The following is a 23,632-nucleotide window of genomic DNA, read 5'->3' on the forward strand; positions in this document are numbered from 1 at the left end:
GCCCTGCTGGTACACGTGTGAAAATTAAAGCTATCTCGCAGGCTGGAAGAAAACAACCCAACAACCAACTAAAAAATCCTCTGATTCCTTTAAGATCTGCCCCAGAAAAAAATTTTTACAAACTCAAAGACATGAACCAATTATTGGCCTTGCCCCAACCCTGCTCAGAACAGAGAGCTTTCCAGAGCCAGCTGCAAACCCCCAGTTTCTCCAGTCCTAATAAAGCACCAGGGCATCGTTTGGTTCATGCAAGTTCGGAGCCAAGAATGTCACATAGCCTCTCAAAGAGGGCACCAAGAGCAAGGTTCCACCAGGCTCTCAGACAGGAAGATGAGCCATCAGAACACGGAGCCCATGTTGACTGGTGTGGCCAGGACCAACATAGTCGAGGGCAAGCTCTGTGCTCCAGCACCATGTACCTCAGCTCCAGCACTTACTGGCTCACTTGTGTGAGACTGGTGAGTGATGAAAGAACCAGTATCATCCACATGACTGCTCACATGTCACTAGACTACTGTACGGGGGAGATCACGTGTCACTAGACTACTGTAGGGGATGTCACACGTCACTAGACTACTGTGGGGGGGGTCACACGTCACTAGGCTCCTGTAACGGGTGTCACACATCACTACACCACTGTAGGGGGGGTCACACATCACTAGACTACTGTGGGGGGGTCACACGTCACTAGGCTTCTGTACCGGGTGTCACACATCACTACACCACTGTAGGGAGTAGGATAAAGTTTCCAGCCCTGAGGTTGACTAAAGGCAAGAAAACAACCACCCAAAACCCAGTGCCACAGCGCCCCAGAATGATCACTTTTGTGTGTCTAGCCATGGTCTTGTTACTCCCACCCAAGTGACTGGGCAGGATAATATGATACAGTGATTGCGGCCCACCGAAAGGATTGGCCAATTTTGCCATCCTGTTGGGTTTGGGATGAGGCACCCCAGAGGAGGGAAAGAAAGGATCCCACCACCACCAAGGACTGAGAGCAAGTATGCCTTTTGGACCCAGGATCCCTGCACTGAGAAGCTCCTGGAACCAGGAGACAGACAGGAAGCTGTAACACTGAAGGCAGTAAGAAGCAGTGGCAGAGACCCAGCAGCAGGAGATGATGCAGTGGGCTTCCCGGCCCATGGAGAGAGAAAGCTGGGTGCCTTTGGGCAGAGGCCGAGGGCCACAAGAGGCGTGCCCACGAGCACAGCTGGGGAGAGGCTGTCCTGATGGAAGAGCTGCATCCTGAGTGTTCCTGAGCCTGAACTGTAACTGCTCCTTCCCTAATAAACCCCGTCATAGTGAGTATGGTGAGGTCTCTGTAGCCACTGCAATGACTTATGGAACCCAGCAGAGAAGCAGAGAGTGCCGTGGGAGGAACGGTTGTTGTCAGAATTGGTAAAGACAGTGGAGAGAGGAGACACGTCTAACCTCCGCCTCACAGGAATCAGCCTTGGGCTGGTGACCTTGATTCTCCTTCCCCCTCGTGGGCTTAGAGGTGGTCAGACACCGTCCCCCACACAGTTTTTACACACACGATTTGGAAAGCCCTCCCTCAGGCAGCCCTCCCTCGGGCAGCGTGTTCACGCGTAGTATCAGAATCACCTGGAGGCCCCCAGGGCTCCTACCGCAGCAGGTCCAGGTGGGCCTGGAAGATGCACTTCTAGCACATCCCAGTGAGGCTGACGCTGCTGGCCTGGACACACCCTGAGAGCCACACAGTCTCTCATGGATGACCAGGACGGGTGCATGAGTGACAAAAACACAGAAGGAGATACCCACATCGGCTGTCGGCCAAAGGTCCTTGATGACGGTTTCGATGCGTTTCACCACCTCCGTCCGCATAGCTGCTTCCTCAGGACAGGGGGACATGAAGTTATAGAAGTCGATTATTTCCTCATGAAGTCTAACGAACAGAGAAAAAACACAGCAGAGTTCTAATCACACTTAACCAGACCTTTCATTCTGTCATTACATCAGTTAAGAACCCTGTTTCTTCTCTCATAAAGTACGTCAGGATTGAAGCTTCGTGGTGAATGAGGTCACCCGTGTGGTTTCGTACCAATGACAAGCATCAGTGAATGTTGTCAATACAAATACCGACAAGCTGAGAATGGGTATTTACTTAAACTTATCCAAAAAGAGTCATTTTGGTGACTTCACATTAAGGGGAAAAAAAAATCAAATACTGTATTTTTTCACAAATGACACACCCACGTAAATGATACACCCACACATACAATGCGCAAAGCACACCCAGGAAATTAAAGCCTGACAGGGTTGTGCGACCAGCAAAAAATGTATAATGCGCACGTTATTTACGTAAAAATATGGTTAAACAATTTTCAAAAAAAAAGTCCTATCCATGAAAGCTGAATGATGATTTCCAATTCCTGAGCCCCAGTACAGACCACAGCTGTAGCCTTGACCCCTGACCCACCAGGGCCACCGCTCCTCACTCGAGGTCTGGGCAATAGGCCGAGGCAGGGAGGGGACCCCGAGGCAAGACTACTTTCAAGTCCTCGGGGAATATAGGAGACCCTGGCCTCAACATTCAGGTCGGCCCAAAAAGGCTTGCTCAAGGACTCCCTACATCCAGTATCCACAGTCACACCATGCTACAGAGAATGGCCCAGAGCGAGGAGAGCTGGCTTACTGGACATCGGGCTGTTCTGTGGAGGACCCCATAAGGAGGGCGAGAGCGGGTCCAGATCTAGCTTGGCGTTTCCAGGAGAGTGGCTCAAAGCTGAGGCCACACTCACCCTCAGGAGCCGCCTGGTGCTGCCACCCACAAGGGCTGGAGGCCAGCCCTGCCACCACCACTCAGGAAGCTGAGGTTCAGGGCCAAGGACCAGCACCGCAGCCCGTAGGAACGATGGGTCAACCTGTTTTAGTTTAAAGGTTTAATCAAAGATGTGGGGTCAGCCCAACTACCTAATCCCAGAGAATTAGAACTACTCAAACTCACCTGCTTCCATTCTACGTCTGAGTAATAAAGACAAACTAAGAAGTGGTTAGTGCAGTAGCAGCAACCAGTCACAGAATAGCAGGCCGTAATTCTCTCTCACACAAAGTAGTGCCTCCCTGCCCCTCCCAAAACCACCCCCTTTTGGAAGAGCCATTCCAAACACCCTGCAGTAGGTGTGAAGGCCAGTCGAGGCCACCAGGAGCACCACAGACTCTCGTGGAAGGAAGTGAACACTAAGCACCCTGCTCGTGGTACACCCGCAAAGTCAGCGGGCCCACCACTGGGCTCTAATTTTATTGTGTTAAAAAAAAAAAATCAAATACATCTCCCTCCAAGTATGGTTTCCAATTTACACAACCATAGGCCCATATTTAATAGATCCAAAAATGTAACAAGTAATGCAATGCTGAAACACAATAAATTTTTCCAAAATATCTACTAAATGCCAAGATTTTCAGAGCTTCTATCTTTTCAACAGTTATGAGCACCAACCACATACTAGGCGTTGAACTACATCTTTTCTATCAGCTAAACAGGCCTCTTTAAAGTACGAGGCATCACCTATAATTTCCTACCCACGTACTTTGGACATGTCTTCAGGAGGGCCGTTTTCTGGAGAAGGACATCATGCCTGGTAAAGCACTGGGTCAGGGAAAGGAGGAGGACCCTCAATGAGGTGGACTAATAGCGGCTACAACAACAGGCTCACTCTTATCAACGATTGTGAGAATGGCACAGGACCGGGCAGTGTTTCGTTCTGTTGTACATAGGATCACTGTGAGTCAGAACTGACTTGAGAGCACCTAACAACAACAATGCTTTCAACAGAAATAGACAAGTCAGGTTAGCAAGTCAGTGTCCACCCCGATAAAGAGCCCAAGCAGCATCCCTTCCCTGCTAGCAAGGACATCAGGTTGGGCCCCTTCTTTGGGCACTGTCCCTGTGGAGCGTGGATCAGGGACGCAGCCCCAGGCTCGCCCCAAGAACCACCACATGGCTTGTGCCGTCCCTCACCTTCCGTGGAAAGCCAGCCCACAGAAAATGTTAACACACACACTCTGCTGTGCCTCCCAGGACTGTTCCAAAGAGAGCAACGAAAGCACAGAAGTTTAAAGTCATAATAAAGGAACCAAGTCCACTGCTGTCGAGTCGATTCTGACTCATAGCGACCCTACAGGACAGAGTAGAACTGCCCCACAAGGTTTCCAAGGAGCTGCTGGTGGATTCGAACTGCCAACCTTTTGGTCAGCAGCCGAGTTCTTAACTACTGTGCCACCAGGGCTCCAATAAAGGTACAGGCCCAGAATAATGAAGTGACGGCCCATAGCTGTGGAAGAAGAACACCGGGAGCCAGTGTGTTAGATTCTGCCCACAAATGGACACGCTGTGCAGGGCATTCCCACTGACCAACAAAATATGTCACTACAAGGTTCCACCTGCAGAGTAGACAGTAATATCACCTTCATTTTAGTCCTGCATGTGTGAAACACACACCAGGAAAGGGGCAGCAGGAGGAAAACTTGTCCTGCATGCAGGAGACACTCCACAGTGTAATGCTCCATAGCGCAGCACAGCGTCTGCCCGCTCCTCCCACGTGCATTTACCTACTTGAGGGAAGGTGGGCCGTCCACCAGCACTCCGTACTCCACAGAGATTAGTAACGGGGCTGAAGGCGCCCACGTTCCCAGGGTGAGGAGTGATGCCAAGCCCACACAGAGGCCTGGTTCAGGCTGTGTCCCATCAGTACAACACCCCGGTCACTGTACCTACCTGAAATATGTAATGAAAGGGAACAGAAAATTCACACCTGATACAATAAATGTGGAAATGTGGTGGCATAGCGGTTAAGTGCTACAGCTGCTAATCAAAGGGTCGGCAGTTCAAATCCACCAGGCTCTCCTTGGAACCTCTACGGGGCAGTTCTACTCTGTCCTATAGGGTCGTCATGAGACAGAATCGACTCGACGGCAACAGGTTTGGTAACGGGTTTATAGTGAATGTTAGAGAACATGAATCGATGATATTTTTGTTCTGCCTTCCTGGAACTTGGAGGGCGCTCTGACCACCTGGACCAGCGCAGTTCTGCGATGGAGCAGGGCAAGCTGGCTCCGGGCAAGCCCTCCGGCCTATCCTGAAGTCAAGCCAGGCACAAAGCCACCAAAGGCCGCCCGTCGCACCAGAATGAGACACCATTGGAGCCGGAAGACCAGGAGAGTCCCCACAGCCAGGGGCAGATTATACAACAAGCAAGGTAAGCACGGGCTTACTTGTGCTTACTTACTAACCTATAGTGAACAATTTCACAGTGGTTTCCACCATATTTTCATCAGAGATGTAGTGAAACCCATGTGAAACTGCTCACTACAGATTAGTAAGTAAGCACAAGTAAGCCTGTGTTTATCTTGCCTACTGGGTCATCTGCCCCTGTCAGAGACTGTAAATTTGAGAAGAGGCTTTGGTTCTATAAAAAGGTGCTGTGGAGTTGGGAGCGAGACAGATGCCAGCCACACTGAGCAGCAGAATCTCTGATGTGAAAAAATGTGAAGTTTTTCACTACAATGATCTGGTAAGCAAGGTAGGCACCATGCTTACCTGCCTATTTATTAGCTAATCCAGCCCTGCTCACAGCCATCCCCAGCTCTGGGAAGATTATCGGGGAGCCCTTGCAGAGGTGGGGAGGGCTGAAAGCTGAGGGACAGTGGGGACCAGCAGTGAGCAAGGGGCCGCCGGCCAGCCCAGAAGCCAAGAGAGCACTTGGAGCTAGGGGACAGCCATTCAACACAGCCCAGGCCCTGGCTCACCCTGCACCCACCCACGAGAGGGCAGCACAGAAGAGGGGCTCACAGGGAGCGCCCAATAAATGTGTGCAAAGGGTCAAATCCAGTTTTGGTAAGTCATCTGCTGTGACCCTGCTATCATTTCTGAGCTGCATCCCCCATAAAATAACACCACAAGTTAACATTCTATAAACAGTGTTTCACCCTTGTGATCTGACACTAGCAGAAACCTCTGGGACGGCCAGCTATCCTCTGAACAAGTAACCAGTGTGAGACAATAAAATACTCTGCATTGTTGCCGTCAACACTAACACTCAAGTGGCTTTCAGCGCCTTAGGAAGCTGCATACTGAGGTGACCACCACAGAGCCAGGGAGTGCCTCCAGCCATGTGCTCCCCCTGGACCAGGTACAGCACACAGCCTTCATTTCCCCGTTGATTTAAGGGCGGAATCTACCCACCGGTCCACACAGCCACAGCAACGAAGGAAGTGTGCTCATTTATACTCAAAAATGATCCCCAGCGTGTGCCGACTGCTGTTACTGTTTGTCTTCTCCTCCTTGTAGCCAACCCTATGACACGTTAGCTTAAAACCAAAACGAAGCTAGAGTCCTACCTCATGCTATATTCTAAAATACAGATGCATCAGAATTAAATTTTTAAGTGGAAAAACTTAAATAAAAACTGATAAAACAACACAGGGAACCTTTGACTATCTCAGGCTTCCAGAAGGCCTTCTTAAGCTCCCAAACAAAAAACTCACAAAGTAAAGACTAGCAGGAGGTTCAGCTAATTGGGAAGAAATTCTATCAAAAACATGCTGAGTGTAAACAAATTAAAAAGTGATCAACAACTTCACATGGAGGGAATATGAAGAACATGAAAATGCTGAAAGAGCAGGCCTCTCGTGAACGGCGGGGGAGTATGAATTGGCGAATGCTCTGAAAAGCGGACAGAACAGCACGCGGGCCCCAGACACCACACTGCTGAAGTCTGCACCCCAAAACGCTGGAGGCACACAGTCTGCGAGGCATGTTTGCCGCAGGGCTGTGGGTAACGAGGACATGGGCAGCTGCACGGACCAGCACGCGGGCCCCAGAAACCACACTGCTGAAGTCTGCACCCCAAAACGCTGGAGGCACACAGTCTGCGAGGCATGTTTGCCGCAGGGCTGTGGGTAACGAGGACACGGGCAGCTGCACGGACCAGCACGTGGGCCCCAGATATCGCACTGCTGAAGTCTGCACCCCAAAACGCTGGAGGCACACAGTCTGCGAGGCATGTTTGCCGCAGGGCTGTGGGTAACGAGGACATGGGCAGCTGCACGGACCAGCACGCGGGCCCCAGACACCACACTGCTGAAGTCTGCACCCCAAAAACGCTGGAGGCACACAGTCTGCGAGGCATGTTTGCCGCAGGGCTGTGGGTAATGAGGACACGGGCAGCTGCACGGACCAGCACGTGGGCCCCAGACACCACACTGCTGAAGTCTGCACCCCAAAAACGCTGGAGGCACACAGTCTGCGAGGCATGTTTGCCGCAGGGCTGTGGGTAACGAGGACACGGGCAGCTGCACGGACCAGCACGTGGGCCCCAGACACCACACTGCTGAAGTCTGCACCCCAAAAACGCTGGAGGCACAGTCTGCGAGGCATGTTTGCCGCAGGGCTGTGGGTAATGAGGACACGGGCAGCTGCACGGACCAGCACGTGGACCCGACACCGCACTGCTGAAGTCTGCACCCCAAAAACGCTGGAGACACGCAGTCTGCGAGGCATGTTTGCCGCAGGGCTGTGGGTAACGAGGACACGGGCAGGTGCACGGACCAGCACGTGGGCCCCAGACACCGCACTGCTGAAGTCTGCACCCCAGAAACGCTGGAGGCACAGTCTGCGAGGCATGTTTGCCGCAGGGCTGTGGGGAACGAGGACATGGGCAGGTGCACGGACCAGCACGTGGTGGGGGGTGGTTTTCTTGTGCGCCGTGTGGAATCAGCCCGACTCAGGGCGACACCATGCATAACAGAACAAAACGCTGCCCAGTCCCGCACCATCCCCATGATCAGTTGCAGACTGGACCTTTGTGATCCAGGGGGTTTTCACTGGCTGATTTTTGGAAGTAGATCCCCAAGTCTTTCTCCCTAGCCCATCTTAGACTGGAAGTTCTGCTGAAGCCTACCCAGCATCATAACGACACACAAGCCTCCGCTGACAGACGAGCAGAGCCTGTGCGTGAGATGCTCTGGCCGGAAATCAAACCCAGGTCTCCCACACAGAGGACGAGAATTTCACCACTGAACCACGTCTGACAGTTAAAAGGAACAAAGGAGGGAGGTCTTACGCAGTGGTAAGTGAAAGCCTTCAAGGCTGACTGACGGTGTAAAAAGGCAAATAAATGAAAGCCACGGGCCCATCTACCTATGCATGGCTAGCCCACATGTGCATGCAAGGCCACAGAAAGGGCTCTAAAGGGCCGCTTGCTGAGCTCTCACAGCCGCCTCCTCCTACACAGGACTTCAGGGGAGCCAAAGGAAAGAAAGCAGGCTTTTTACTCGGGGCACTTTTGCACTGCGCATGAATATTTTACAAGCACGTACTCATACATACAATTTAAAAGTGGAAAAAAGATACTTGTAATTTTAGAAGGAAAATAATTAAGGATGTATGAAAAAGTTTACCCTTGAGAACGTTCATTCCAGCATTGTTTATACTGAACATTTGAAAACAACAAAATATTAAATACAATGCAAAACAGTCAACTGTGTTTCTGATGACAAAATTACTTGTGATTTTAATACTATTTTTGCTTACGTGACTTTTCTGATTTTAACAATACAGATTTCTTAATGTAAAAAAGCAGAATACCAAGTCATCAGACTTCTACATCCCCGATGCCACTTTCCATTCCACCACATAACAATTAACAAGGTTCTAGACTACGGCCCAGAGTAGGTCAATTTACCTGGATATGGATAACTATGTCAGCAGCAGTCAAGAAATCAAATGATGTATTGCATTGGGCAAATCTGCTGCAAAAGGCCTCTTTAAAGTGTTCAAAAGCAAAGACGTCACTTTGGGGACTAAGGTACGCCTGACCCAAGCCATGGTATTTTCAATCACCTCATATGCATGCAGAAGCTGGACAATAAGATCGAAAAAGAATCAACGCCTCTAAATTATGGTGCTGCAAAGAAAATTGACTATATCCTTGGACTGCCAGAGGAATGAACAAGTCTGTCCTGGAAGAAGTACAGCCAGAGTGCTCCCGAGCAGCCAAGATGGCGAGATTTGGTCTCACATACTTTGAACGTATTACCAAGAGGGACCAGTCCCTGGAGAAGGGCATCATACTTGTTAAAGTAGAGGGTCAGCAAAAAAGAAGACAACCCTCAACAAGATGGATTGACACAGTGGCTGCAACAATGGCCTCAAGCATAACGACGATTGCGAGGATGGGGCAGGACCAAGCAGTGTCTCGTTCTGTTGTACACAGGGTCATTACAAGCTGGAACTGGTCTCACAGCACAAAACAACCATGTCAGGTCTTAAAAGCCAAATGTGAACAGAGACTCCCAGGCCAGCAATGCTGGTGAAAGCGGGTAAAGAGGAGAGAGGTCTACATTTCTCCCGCATAGCTCTGTCCGGTAGAACTTTCTGGAGGATGGAAATGTCCTATAAGCCCGCACTGCCCAGTCCAGCAGCCCTCAGCCGCGTGTGGCTACTGAGTGCTTAAAATGCGGTGAGTGCAGCTGAGGAACTGGGCTTTCAATCACATGACTTACAGGCCTAAGCGGCTCTTGCTACCACCTTGGGCAGACTGGCTGCGTCTTCCTCAGCACCCCTCCTGGAATAAGGGAAGAGGCTGAGCCACCTCGAACAGGGGCTGATGTGGCTGCACCTCCAGAGCACACTTCTCCAGCTCTTCAGGGGCTAAAGAGCGAGCAGCTGCCCTCGCCCTGGCCCTCGCTCCGTCGTCCTGGAGACACCACGGACAGGAGGCAGGAGCCACGGTCCCCTCACCCTGACGCCTGGGACAGCGTACCTCCAGAGCACACTTCTCCAGCTCTTCGGGAGCTAAAGAGCGAGCAGCTGCCCTCGCCCTGGCCCTCGCCCCGTATTCCTGGAGACACCATGGACAGGAGGCAGGAGCCACGGTCCCCTCACCCTGACGCCTGGGACAGCGTACCTCCAGAGCACACTTCTTCAGCTCTTCGGGGGCTAAAGAGCGAGCAGCTGCCCTCGCCCCGGCCCTCGCCCCGTCATCCTGGAGACATCACGGACAGGAGGCAGGAGCCACGGTCCCCTCACCCTGACGCCAAGCTGCTGCCCAGGTGCTTCCTAACAGGAGGTCAAGACAGATGATTTACAACAAAACAAACTTTCCTCCACGTCTTGGAATCTTTTGTATAAACTTATTCTTAAGTAAAGGTTTTAAGATCTTACAACTGAAGTTGGAGAGAAAGAGTCGTTTCTGACAAAACTAAGCATTCTAGTTCTCGAGGTAATTTCAGATGCACACTCACTGTGCAACATTTACAGAACTGTGGTTTAAAACTACGCGTTAGTGACAGTACCACCTTTTATTTCTTCCAGTGTCCAGGGGCCTGAGCGGGACATTTTATGAAGGAACTGGCTTAACCACAGAGCTGAGCACAGCCAAGGCCACCCCACCATCTCCAGGTCGCACTTCTCCCCTGAACACTCCAACATCTCTGAAGCTGTGACGCATTCTACCAGCAACTGCTCAGCCACGGACCAGTTTAAAGTGGAAAGTTTTCTCTCTAAATGGTACCGTCGACAACAGCCCATCTTACCAGGTTGGTGATCTCTAGGAAGCTTTTGGTTCTGACCCACAAAAATGACAACTTTAAACGGGTCATCTCAAATTGAACAATTATGAGAATCTTGGGTGTCTTGGGGGCAGCCAGAACGACCGCGAGGAAGACTTAAGGTATTTAAAGTACAAGAGCTGTGGAGAGACAAGGGCAGAGGAAAGGTGCCCAGCAGTTAGCAACGCCAGCCTGTGAGGGGGGACACACAGGAGAGTCTGTTTGCTCCTGACACTTTAAATCTATTGGCTTCTAAGGACAGCGAAGGTCCAAGCTCCAATTTCATTCAACCTTTCTTTACCAGGTACTACAGCTTCTAACCAAAAGGTCAGCAGTTGGAATCCACCAGGCACTCCTTGGAAACTCTATGGGGCAGTTCTACTCTGCCCTACAGGGTCACTATGAGTTGGAATCAACTCGATGGCAGCGGGTTTTTTTCCTCAACAGAAACACCAGAATGAGCGCTCGAACCCTCCCGTGAGCTGGTTACTTGGAACCTCTGCACCTGGACCCTCTAAATCAGAGCTGTGTTCTGCAGTGCTGATGCCCCAACTTCCACAGATGACTGGGCTCAGAATCCTCACAAACTGAAGGCCACAGCGCCTCGCCCGGCTCAGCGACTGCCCAGTGTGGCTGTCCACTATGCCACAGGAGCCCCAACTCCAAACGCGTGGTGAGATGACCTCAGGAGCTGTGCGGACTTCAGTTCCCGGACTTCCCATTACACGTACACACAAGAGAAAACACCAACATACGTTGACCTGTTAACGTATCCTTCCCCTCTCCTCAGCTCCACAAGTCAGATCTGCACAAATTCAGCAGAAAGCCTTGACTCAGGCCTTCCATGGTGAACTTTTCAATCTACGCTCACAGGAGACGGAAGGAAGCTAGCTGGAACCCAAAGCTGGCACACCTCAGTGCTTCCAGAGAGTTCCTTCTGTTGCTGAGGCATCAACTGCTAAAGCAGGGTTCCACAGTCAGAGCCAGCCCCACTTCACCCCATCCCCAGGCAGGGGCCTGTGTGGGCACTGACCTTCCCACGGAAGGGCTCTGAACAAGGCTGCAGGCAGCAGGTTTTAAAACTTGAATGGCAGCGGGTGGAGCCTGTGCAAGGCTGGGGAACGGGGAGGAAGCTGTCTGCTGAGGAGCAGCATGCTGGGCGGGGGGGCAGCGTGCTGGGGGTGCAGCATGCTGGGGGCGCAGCATGCTCGGGACACAGTGTGCTGGGGGGGGTAGCGTGCTAGGGGTGCAGCGTACTGGGGGAGCAGCATGCTGGGAGGTAGAATGCTGGGGGACAGTGTGCTGGGGGGCAGCATGCTTGGGGCACAGCGTGCTGGGGCACACAGTGTGCTGGGGGTGCAGCGTGCTAGAGGAGCAGCACGCTGGGGGACATGATGTGCTGGTGGGGCAGCATGCTGGGGGGCAGAGTGCTGGGGGACGGTGCTGGGGGACAGTGTGCTGGGGGCAGCATGCTGGTGGCACGGCGTGCTGGGGGACGCGGTGTGCTGGGGCACAGCGTGCTGGGGGGCAGCGTGCTAGGGGAGCAGTGAGCAGTGTGCTGGGGGACACAGTGTGCTGGGGGGCAGCATGCTGGGGGCAGCATGCTGGGAGAAAGAGTGTGCTGGGGACACAGCGTGCTGGGGGTTGCAGAGCTACCTGGGGGGCATGATGTGCTGGGGGGGGCAGTGTGCTGGGGGCCACAGAGCTGGCTGGGGGCTGCAGAGCTACCTGGGGGCCGCAGCATGCTGGAGCCTACAGACCTACCTGTGGGGCACAGTGTGCTGAGGGCCGCGGAGCTGGCTGCGGGGGGGCACAGCACGGTGGGGGCCACAGAGCTACCTGATGGACACAGCGTGCTGAGGGCCGCAGAGCTACCTAGAGGCCACAGCATGCTGGGGGCAGGCCGAGGCCCTCAGAGGGAAGAGGGATAAGACAAGCCACTGCTCCCCTCAAACCCCCACCCTCCTGGCTGACAAATCCACACCCAGCACCGCCAACAGGCTTTTCCAGGAGCCAGCTCTGCTCAGAGGCACTGCTGCGGGGTGCTGGAGGAGGAGGAGGAGTCTGAGGCTCCATCAGTCTTCACAGAAGAAACTGCTACGATTCATTCATGAGAATATCCCATCACCACTCTTGTCATGAGCACACGTTTACTGACGGCTCACTATGCCCAGGGGCTGCAGAAATACTTCACTTGAACATGACCCCAGTGCCCAGCACCGGCCCCACCTGGGAAAGCACAGAGCAGAGCCTGGGGTCTACCCTCGGGCACACATGCACAGTGCTGTGAACCCCCCAGCCCAGGCACCTGCACCCACCCTCAGTCTGCTGCCTCAGCCTCTGGGTCACTCCGTTCTCCCCAACATCCCTAGGTGTGCTCAACAGCTGCTGGTGTGACCACCCCGACAGCGCAGGAGCCCACAGCGCATGGACAGATGTCCAAGACAGACGTCCAGGACAGATGTCCAGGACAGACGCTCAGGACAGACATCCAGGACAGACGTCCAGGACAGACGTCTAGGCTGTTCCTCTCTACTCCACATCACCACATGCAATCAACAATCCCCAGTGAGACCACCCCGCTGCTTGGTGCCAGAGCCCACAGAGCACCGACAGACGTCCAGGACAGACGTCCAGGCCGCTCTCCACAGCCCTGCACACAGCAGGCCCTCGACTCTGCTGGGCAGACAGGGCAGGAATGAGGGGACGCCACCATCACACGGAGCAGGCCCATCCCCACACACTAGGGCATCAGAGATCTGAGAGGACCACAGGCAAGTAAACCTGGATTCACAGAACCACTCTCTGCCACGCACCCAAGTCAGGTCTGACTGATGGTGTCATCGGGAGACATGAAAACCATGCAATTCGCTCTGCCTGCGGCCAGAGGGTGTCCCCATCTTCCTCACAGGAGGGAAATGCGTTGTCTCGACCATGACCTCCACATGCCGCCTCTCAAAGTCTCTCGAGGGGCTGGTGTTGGGGGGGCAGGAAGGATGCACCTCGACCTCCCAGGCTCCATCAAGATGACAAAGTTAAGCAAAAGGACACCCAACAGTACCACACAATTCCCAAATACAAAAAGAACGGGCCAAAAGGTCTGCATTTAGCTTTTAGGAGCAGCAAGCAGGCAGACATCCTCGCTGTGTGGCCTACCCTATGGGACATCACAAAACCAGAACACGGCCATCGTCACAGGGAGCCCAAGTGGAACATTCCAGGCCCCGTAGTCTGTTCTCTCCTCTACACACAGGACACGGTGTTAGATGCTGCACAGAGCTCAGAGATCATACTATCCACTCTTCCCCCGGCACTTCACACGTGCACAGAAGGAAGGAATCATAGATAACTCAAAGCAAGCACACACAGCAACACACCACCTGGTAAACACGCCACAGCACCCTGAAAACTGAGAAGAGAAAACTATTGAAGGACTAGGACTACTAAACCAACCCGACCAACCCACTGCTGTCAAGTTGATTCCAACTCATAGCGACCCTATAGGACAGAACCATCCCATAGGATTTCCAGGGAGCAGCTGGTGGGTTTGAACCAACCCATTTTTTTTAGCTGGTGGGTTTGAACCACCAATCTTTGGTTAGCAGCCATGGCCCTTAACCACTCAGCCTCTGAGTAACTCCAAATATTACTAAGGCATTGCTTAAATATTAAAAAAGAGGACACTTCTCTTGACACAAGGGGACACACTCCCTTGCCCAGCACTGTGCCAGCCTCCCACTGTGCACAGCCCCCCACCCCCACCCCCGCAGGCTTGGAACTGCAGGGTCTTTAGCAGTTTCTCCAAGAGGAGGGTCTTGGCCTGAGAGGGAAAGCTGTCTGCTTTTTCAAACTCCAGGCAGAGGGAACAAGAAACTAAGTTCTGGTTTCAATTTCCTTCGAGAAGAAAGGAGAAAAGGAAACAAGGCGCTCATTTCATACCGCACATTTGCCAGTTTAAGCCCTCGTGTGACAACTCCCAAAGCCCTTCTAAGTCTGTCCTAGGGACATCTTACGCCCAGAAGTTAGGGCCCACAGTGAAACCAGCCAGAACCAGACACACAAGCCAAGTGAGTGAGAGCAAGTTGCGTGGGCTGGCCCACACCTCCAAGTGGTCAGCCAAAGGGTTTTAGGCAAGAAATAGAAGTAATTCATTTTTCATTCCCCTTAGACTATTTTTACAGCCACTCCTTCATATCCACAGGATTCCAGAACTGTTACTATGGTCTGAAGTCTCTTTCAAACAAAGAAACTACCTTCACCCAGGGGTTATCACTTAGGATGGTAACTCCGCCCGACCCCACAGGTGAGCCCTACAGGGCTGTACACGGAGCTGACTCGGGAAGAAAAGGGGCAGGCCACAAGGAGAAGGCGTGAGCTGGTATCAGAGACGTCAGGGCCCATGGGACCTCAGAGCTGCTCTTACCTAGTCCACCCTGTCAGCTGAGAGATGGACAGACCCCAGGGCAGAGACCAACCTGGCCCAGGATGAGAGTCTACCCCAGCAGAGGGTCACACCTCCACCCCGGGCCCCAAGGAGCGTGGAGCACACAGACAGGGCACCTCCACCCTGGACCCTGTGACAGCAGTGGGCACACACAGGTGGTACCTCCACCCCGGGCCCCAAGGAGCAGGGGACACACAGAGAGGGCACCGCTACCCTAGACCCCTGGAGCAGGGGGCACACAGAGGGGGCATCTCCACCCTGGGCCCTGTGACAGCAGGTGGCAATGGCAGTACCAGTCACACTTTTCTGAGCTTTCTCAGTCTTTGATGATCAGGTATTAAATTTGTAATAACAAAAAAAGAAGAATTAAATTAAGCAGCAATGCCTCTCAAACACAATGCAGAATTTAAAAGAAATATTTTCTGCTTTTGCAGTCTCAGTTTCAAGGCACAATGCTGGTCTAACTTCACTCTTCAGGAAGGCAGACAGGTAAGTCATAGTAGACTTACTGTAACTATTCCACATTTACACAAAGCTGACAGTCAAATCTTTAACAATTCTAGGACAATCTAGGACAAGCAAAAACAGTGACGTTAGCACGGGGTTTATGACTCTCTGGTCTGCCCCCAACAGCCCCCACTCACTGAGCTGTGGGGCCCCTTCCAGCCCTTCAGCACACTGTCACTGGGCACCTGGCATGGGCCTGGCACTGAAACACATGCCAGGACGTTGTCCCTCCTCCTCTGGGGACTCAGGAGAGCAGGGGTCAATTCTGTAAGCACGGTGCATAACTCCCCAAGAGCTGGAAATCCAGGGAGAGGCTGGAGCTGTCCAGAGCCCTTCTGCGCAATCCCTAGGGCATACACAGCCCTCTGACATGGAGGCCCAGGACAGACCACCTCTGCAAAGACAAGCCAGCAGCTAGGGACTCAGAACTGGGTTCCCACCCCACCTGCACAGGGGACACTTTCCTATGTAGCTAGGACAGGGCTCCTCAGGCTGTACGGGACTTGCCATCACTGCATTTTCACGGCTTTCGTGTAGCTTCCTTAAATGATGAATCTTCAACAACAGTCCACATGAGAGGCACAAAAGGCCCTCACAGCCACATTCCCCTGGTCGCCCAACAGTGAGGGGTCAGAGGGGTGGCTGCCGAGGGAAGGCTGGCAATCTGCCAGGACCTGGAGATGGGCAGGCCAGGTGGGCGAGTGCCAGAAGGAGAGCCATGCCCCCTCAGCAGCATGCCCCAGGTAGAGGGGCCCACCTGCAGACGGACAGGCGGTCTGCAGTGAGGCACACAGGCATGCCCCAGGAGCCCACACCTGACGCCCCCCAGCTGGTGACGCCAACAACGCCGACGCTCCTATGGTAACATTCTAGTATGGGATCTCATAATAGGCAGGTTATCCAGTGGGCCTGACCCAACCCCACCACACGAACCCTTGGAAGCAGAGGTGGCAGAAGAGGAAGTCAGACGCAAGCAGGATCAGAATTTGATGTGCACTGCTGATCTGCGGGTGAAGGGACCACAAGGCCAGGAATACGGGTGGCCTCAGAGCCTGAGACAGCCCCCAGCTAACAGCCCACAAGGAAACTGGACGCTCACGCCTATTACCCCAGGAACTGGATTCTGCAGCAACAGGGATGAGCTTGCAGGAGGAGCCAAGCTCCCACTGAGAACACAGCTGTGACACCTGGATTTCAGACCCAGGAGGCCTGAGCAGGGAACCCAGCTGGCCACCCTGACCCTCACCCACGACACTGTGACAGTAAGAGGGTGCTGACTCAAACTAATAAGTCTGAGGTGATCTGTCCCACAGCAACAGAAAAGAACACAGCACAGAAATCTCAGGAAGATGCAGCTGGACTTGTGCAACGTCACAGCTCTGTTTCTTTACTACGACATTCCTCGTTTAACCTAAAATTCAGATCCTAAAGCGTGAGCACCTAACCAAGGCATAAAAAGGCCTCATTTTCCAAGGACAACTGCTACCTCCCACCCCTCAGAAGCCACTTTCACAAACCCACTTAAAATGAGAGCCAAAATTTCATATTAAACAGTGACCAAGAAAGGTCTGAGGCTTTATCTTAAAGTACAAACCTTAAAATGAGAGGAATTTTGTATTACTCCATAACCCACCCCAACAGAGGCAGGCTTGCTCCCTCACTGGTGACTTCCCATCAGGACCAAGAAGAAGGGCCATCTCTGCACATAAACATTTATGGGACCTTCCACCTCCCAGAGGCCTGTCTCATCTCACTGTCCCAAGTGTCCGCGCCCTCCTCCTGGCCAGTCTCCTTCTCGTCCTTGCATCACCATCTACCTCTGCCAGTTCCCTCCCAGCGACGGGGCAGGGTCTCAGCAGTTTCCCACCTAACTGTCCTCCACTTAATGGCCAGTGTCCCTTGCGAGACTTTCAATGCCACTCTGCAGAGGGACTGGCCAGGCGCAGGGCAGGAGCGAGCAGACATCATTATCATTCAGAGGGGAGAAAGGCCCCCGTGGGAGCTAAGTTCATGCCAGTCACGTTGGTATTCACCATCCCTGCAGCAGGGTAATTTCTGCTTCCTGTGTGACCTCTACCTGCAGGGTATCAGAGGATGGACCAGAAGACAGGCCTATAGGTGCCACCATCCCCCCTGGAGGCAGAGACCGTGGAAACCCCTCCCTGGTCTCCATGCTTACAAGGAAACAGTGGAACGAGAAGGTACCTAAACTGACTTGCCTGGCTACGCAGCAGCCACATGGGCTTTCACCCAACCCTCGGCTCCTCGCAGTACGTGCTGGGGTAGGTCACGGTGCATAGCCAGTACCACTGGAGAGCCAGAAGGACAGGGACCATCCTCACTAGGACATAGCAAGGGGAGCAGGCTGGGATTGGGGACAAGCCACCCAGTGGTCCTGCAAGCCACAGACCACGTCTTCTGAGTGCCAACACAAACTTCAGACAAAGAGCAGGATTTTCTTTTGGGAAAGAGAAGACTTTAAAAGCCTAAACTATGTACTGTCAAGGGGTCTTCAGGGAGGAAATAAAATAGCGCTGCCAAACAGTGCAGGAGTGCCTGAGATAAGACACTGTTCAAAAGCTCAAAGATGAACCGCAGATGGGTTGGCGCAGGGCTGTGGGAGTCCGCTCAGGGCTCATTTTCAAAGAGCAGCCAGCCTCCGGGATAGACCACAAGTGCCCTTTCTATGCTGACCGGCCCACCGCAGAATGGAACAGCACTGATGGGGGAGTATGGGGTGGGACCCTCCAGGAAGGACCACAAGAGCCCTCTCTCCCTCACCTGCCCACTGCAGGCTGGAACAGCACTGCTGGGAGGGTATGGGGAGGGAACCCTCCGGGCACAGATGGCAAGCCCAGAAGCAGCCCCTCTAGGCGGAGGGAACAGAAGAGGACACCCGAGGCCGTGTCGGAGGTCCCGCAATCCACACAGGCATACAAGAGCTACTGGAGGCATGCTCCATGCACCCCTGCAGGGAGAAGGTCAGCAAGGTCAACAGGAGCCATCACAGCAGCTTTTCCCACCTGGTGCGTCTTACAGAGCCCACTCTGAATCTCCATGCCAGTCTCTGAGTTCCAGAGAGCAGGCAGGCCAAGCCCCAGGGGCTCCCCTGAGAGCTTCAGCCTTTCCTCTTCGCTCTTGGGGAACAGGCAGTGGGGGGTGCGGGGGACACACCTGTTCAAACTTGGACAGCGAAAGCAGCCTGTCTGGGCAGCGCTGGGAAAGGAGCAGGGAAGGCAAAAGAGCACCAGATGCCGCTGTGAGGCCACCTGAGGAGCTTCCTGGAGAGGCCTTGAGAGCTGGAGGAGGGATGGAAGCTGAAGGGAAAGACCTGGTGGATGGCTGGGCGTGGGGGTGTGGCCTTCAGATGTGCAGTACACCAGGCAGGGGGCACTCGACAGAGGAGGGCTGGGTTTGGGGGTCAGGATCATGAGTGTGTCCCCTCACAAACCACCCCAGATCCCAGCACAGACCTGGCCCACAGTGGGCTCATTTATTAACAAAAACATCATTTTCTAGAAACCGACAGGTTACACAGGCTTCACGCACCTTCAAGAGTGGCTTGCACAGGGCACAACGCCGCAGCACTGCAAGCTCCTGAAAGGAGGAGCTACACGAAGGACCCCAGGTCTCCCTTTTCTGATGGCAGGACACGGGAATCTTTTCCAGTCAAGTGACTGGAAACCCGCTGGCGCTCCCAAAAGAGCCCTTATGTATGTGGTCACACTCCAGGGAGAACCTGCTTCCCACGGCCCCTTCTCAAAGAGTTCTCGGAGTGAGAACGGAGGCAGAGAGGGGAGAGGCAGAAGGGCAGAGCCTGGGCTCTTACTCTAAATTCAAGCCCAAGAGTCAGGGAAGTTAAGAAATTAATGCTTCTAACCCAAACCAGGTGAAACAATTTACAGAACACAGCTCCTACAGGTATCACAGGCCTGTCAAAGTAGTGACAATTTAAACCTTTCCACCATACTTCAAAGGAGAAATAAGAAGCCCGATTAGGACAAAAAAAGTTTAAGGAGTCCCAATAACCAGCAACTGTGGGTATCTGTAGGGTCTCTTAACACCCCACGTGCTGAAAAATAACCAAGATGCCTTTTAAGTCAGCATGAAAGTATGAGGAAGGTTTGTAAGTAAACTCTTGCAATACTGACGGGAAATGTAGGTAAAATACTTTGTTTCTAGACCCAGGCACAGTGCAGGAAGGCCAAGAAGCCAGGTAACCAGTGCCCGCCTGAGCGCCTCACCTCACCTGCAGTCTGCCACTGCACTAAGTAAACTTCTACTCCTCTTGAGGCTGAGGTGCAGATGTTTTTTAAAAGACAGTATCTTCCAATGGCATACTATTCTTCAAAAGAATACACAAGTACACTAAGTGTTTTTATTTCCTTTGAGTGCTATTGACCAGTTTCAAAGTACTGCAGAAGACACTTTTAAAAATTAATTCCAGAACAAAATTAAATTTTAACATACAAAACCCAAAAGCCAAACTCATAGCCTTGGAGTGGATTCTGACTCATTCCACACTTCAAAATTCATTTTGGTTACACTGTATCACTACAAAAACAATCAGTCATCTTTTAATGGGCTTTAAAAAAAAGTTAACTCTGTTTACTCTCCACTTGATTCAGGTTTCGGGCAACACTAAAACATCCTTTGGTTTAACTTACATAAGAGTCCATTCCTATCTGCACCCCACTTTGACAAAGGGCCCTTAACTTGTCTTGGGTGGCCGACAAGAGAAAACGAAAACCTCCATTTCCCTTCTCTGTGTCAAGAGGCAGGAAACGAAATCTCTACACAATTGGGACCTCAACAGCCCCCTTTGAGCACTGTTAGTTCCACGATCTGGGCCATCACTCATTTATACAGAGTTTAAGATAAAAAAAAAAAAAAAAACTTAGAAGATGTGGCCTCGGCCTTAAATTCATCATCCTTGCTAGAAATGAAGCAGGACCCCGCCTGCAGCGGCAGCAGCGGCGGCGACAGCGCAGCCGGAGGTGGGGGCGGGGTGGGGAGCCGGTGGGATGTCGCCCTTTTCCCTGGGCCCCGCTCACCCAGGATGGCGCCCCTCCTCTGTCCCACGCTACCCGGCTACGACGCCCCGCCCTTCCCCTGGGGACACCGCCTTCCACCCTCCACCCCTCTGGTTGACGCCCCCTGCCCGCCCCCCAGTCACCCCGCTAAATGACACCCCCAGCCCGCATTCCCCCGGATAACACCCTCTCAGCCCCCGCCCCCAGAGTCCCGGAGCCTGCTCTACCGGATGACACAAACCCCGCTGCTCTCACCTGGGATAACGCCCCCTCTCTGCCTCCCGCCTCCCCCGTCACCTGCCGCCCCCCGCGGCACCCCTACCAGGTGACGCCCCCTCCCCGCTCCAATGATGACGCCCCCCCCAGAATGATGCCTCCCCCACCTCCTCTCTTGAGATGACACCCTCCCCGAATGGCACGCTCCCCGGAATGGCATACCCTCTCCCGTTCGTCCCCCAGGCCCGCCCCCCGGGTCCGCCCCCTGGGCTGCACTCACCCCTGGAAGGCGCCTCCCGGGATGACGCCCCCCCCAGGGCAGCACTCACCCGGGATGACAGCACCCCCTGCCTTCTCCGCTGGGATGACGCCCCCCTAGGTTGACGCCCCCCAGGATGACACCCCCCAAGTATGACGCCCCCAGGCATGACGCCTCCTTCGCCCCCTCCCCCGTGATGACCACCCTCCGAGGGACCCCGCCGCCTCCTCCCCCAGGATGACGGCCCCCCCCAAGGCAGCACTCACCCTGGGTGACAGCACCCCCTGCCTTCTCCGCTGGGATGACGCCCCCCTAGGTTGACGCCCCCCGGGATGACGCCCCCCAGGTATGACGCCCCCAGGCATGACACCTCCTTTGCCCCCTCCCCCGTGATGACCACCCTCCGAGGGACCCCCGCCTCCTCCCCCAGGATGACGGCCCCCCCAGGGCAGCACTCACCCTGGGTGACAGCACCCCCTGCCTTCTCCACTGGGATGACGCCCCCCCCAGGTTGACCCCTCCTTCGCCCCCTCCCCCCGGTGACCACCCTCCGAGGGACCCCATCGCCTCCTCCCCCAGGATGACGACCCCCCCCAGGGCACCACTCACCCTGGGTGACAGCACCCCCTGCCTTCTCCGCTGGGATGACGCCCCCCTAGGTTGACGCCCCCCGGGATGACGCCCCCCAGGTATGACGCCCCCAGGCATGACACCTCCTTCGCCCCCTCCCCCCGGTGACCACCCTCCGAGGGACCCCCGCCTCCTCCCCCAGGATGACAGCCCCCCCAGGGCATCACTCACCGGGGTGACAGCACCCCCTGCCTTCTCCACTGGGATGATGCCCCCCAGCCATGACGCCTCCTTCGCCCCCTCCCCCGTGATGACCACCCTCCGAGGGACCCCGCCGCCTCCTCCCCCAGGATGACGGCCCCCCCAGGGCAGCACCCACCCGGGGTGACAGCACCCCCTGCCTTCTCCGCTGGGATGACGCCCCCCAGGTATGGCGCCTCCTTCGCCCCCTCCTCAGATGACCACCCTCCGAGGGACCCCGCCGCCTCCTCCCCCAGGATGACGGCCCCCCCAGGGCAGCACTCACCGGGGTGGCAGCACCCCCTGCCTTCTCCGCTGGGATGACGCCCCCCCAGGTTGACCCCTCCTTCGCCCCCTCCCCCCGGTGACCACCCTCCGAGGGACCCCCGCCCCCTCCCCCAGGATGACGCCCCCCGGGCCGCGCTCACCCCTGGATGCCCGGGCCGTACGCGCGGCTCTTCCAGGGCGTGCCGGGCCGCGGCGCCGGGGTCCCGGGGCCCGCTTCTCCGGGCGCTGCGGCGCGGCTGCCGGACAGCAGGTAGTTGAGGCCGTAGGTGCTGGCCTTGTTGTCGCGTTTCCGGCGGCCCGGGTGGAAGTGGTGCGGCGGCGAGCCGGGCGGCGCGGGGCCGGCGGGCGCGGGGCCGTCGGCGGGGGGCGCGGGCGGCGCCTGGTGCGCGCGGCGCGGCGCGGCCGGCCCCCTCGGTGCCCCCGGCGCCCCCCGGCCGGCCCCCGCGGCCCGCGCCGGCGAGTCGAGGCAGAGGAGCGGCGCGCAGCCGCCGCGGCCGCCGCCCTGCGCGGTCTCCCAGATCTGCATCCACAGCGCGTTGGCCGGGCCCTTCTGCTCGGGCTGGATCCAGGCCACGCGCGGGTCCATCCGCGCGCCCGCCCGCCGCGCCCGCGGACGGACGGACGGACGGCGGACGGCGCCGCTGCGCTCCGCGGCCTCAGGCGGCCTCAGGCGGCGCGCGGCGGGCGGGCGCGGCGGCCATGGGGGCGGTGGCTCGGGCTCCGGCGGCGGCCTCGGAGGGGGCGGGGCGGGGCGGGGGAAGCGCGGCCCGGCCGCCCACTGCGCACGCGCCGCCCATTTCAAACCTCACTAGGCACCGCCTCCGTGGTTACCGCGCCTGCGCACTGCCGGGCCGGCGCCGGGGGAAGCGCGGCGCTCACATGAGGGGCGGGGACAGCGGGGCTCCTCCAGACGACACCTAGCGGGGGAAAGCGCGAGCTGAGGCCTGCGCCGTCCACGGCCCGGCCGCCCCACCCGGCCGGGCGGACATGCGCGCTGAGGGCTGGCGCGCCGCCCCCCGCCGCGCGTGCGCACAGCCCCGGCCCGCTGGTGGGCGTGTCCGCCGTGGGGCCGCGCGTGGGCGCCGGGGTCTCCCGCCTCAGTCGCGGGGAAGGGCCGTCGGTGCGGTGTCTCTGGTGCTGCCTGCGCTGCTGGTTGCCCGGAAGGCTTTGGACGAGTGGTGCCATCTAATAACAAAACGGGTGTTTAGGTCCAGACGTCTTCATGCGCCTGTGTATTGTGGAAATTTTGACCAAGGGTTATTTATACATATATATATATATAAAACTTCAGAAAACCACACACAAATAAATCAAGCGATCGTTTTTTCTGGAATTCTGTGTTTCCAATGACTCAGGCCAAAACCCTTAAAGTGATCCCTGCCTCTCCTCTCTGTGTCGCGCCTTCCTCCGTAGCCAACACGTCCCGCACTTGACCTGCAGGAAACGTCCAACGCCAGCCGCTGCTCCCCGAGCCTCCCAGCCCCGGCTGCGCCGCCCCGACCC

General features: G+C 55.3%; 1 protein-coding gene across 1 annotated transcript in view; it reads right to left on the bottom strand.

Moving 5' to 3' along the window:
- TENT4A (terminal nucleotidyltransferase 4A) overlaps positions 1-23,314 on the bottom strand; it is a 47,920-nt gene extending 24,606 nt beyond the window's left edge. The window contains exons 1-3 of the mRNA XM_049858664.1: positions 22,961-23,314; positions 22,270-22,907; positions 1,783-1,906 (exon numbers count right to left, since the gene is read on the bottom strand). Of these exons, the coding sequence (XP_049714621.1) occupies positions 1,783-1,906; positions 22,270-22,907; positions 22,961-23,314 (1,116 nt within the window). The remainder of the gene's footprint in view (positions 1-1,782; positions 1,907-22,269; positions 22,908-22,960) is intronic.
- Between the last annotated feature and the right edge of the window lie 318 nt (positions 23,315-23,632).

This window comes from Elephas maximus, chromosome 2 (genome assembly GCF_024166365.1).
Source record: "Elephas maximus indicus isolate mEleMax1 chromosome 2, mEleMax1 primary haplotype, whole genome shotgun sequence".
NCBI lineage: Eukaryota > Metazoa > Chordata > Mammalia > Proboscidea > Elephantidae > Elephas > Elephas maximus.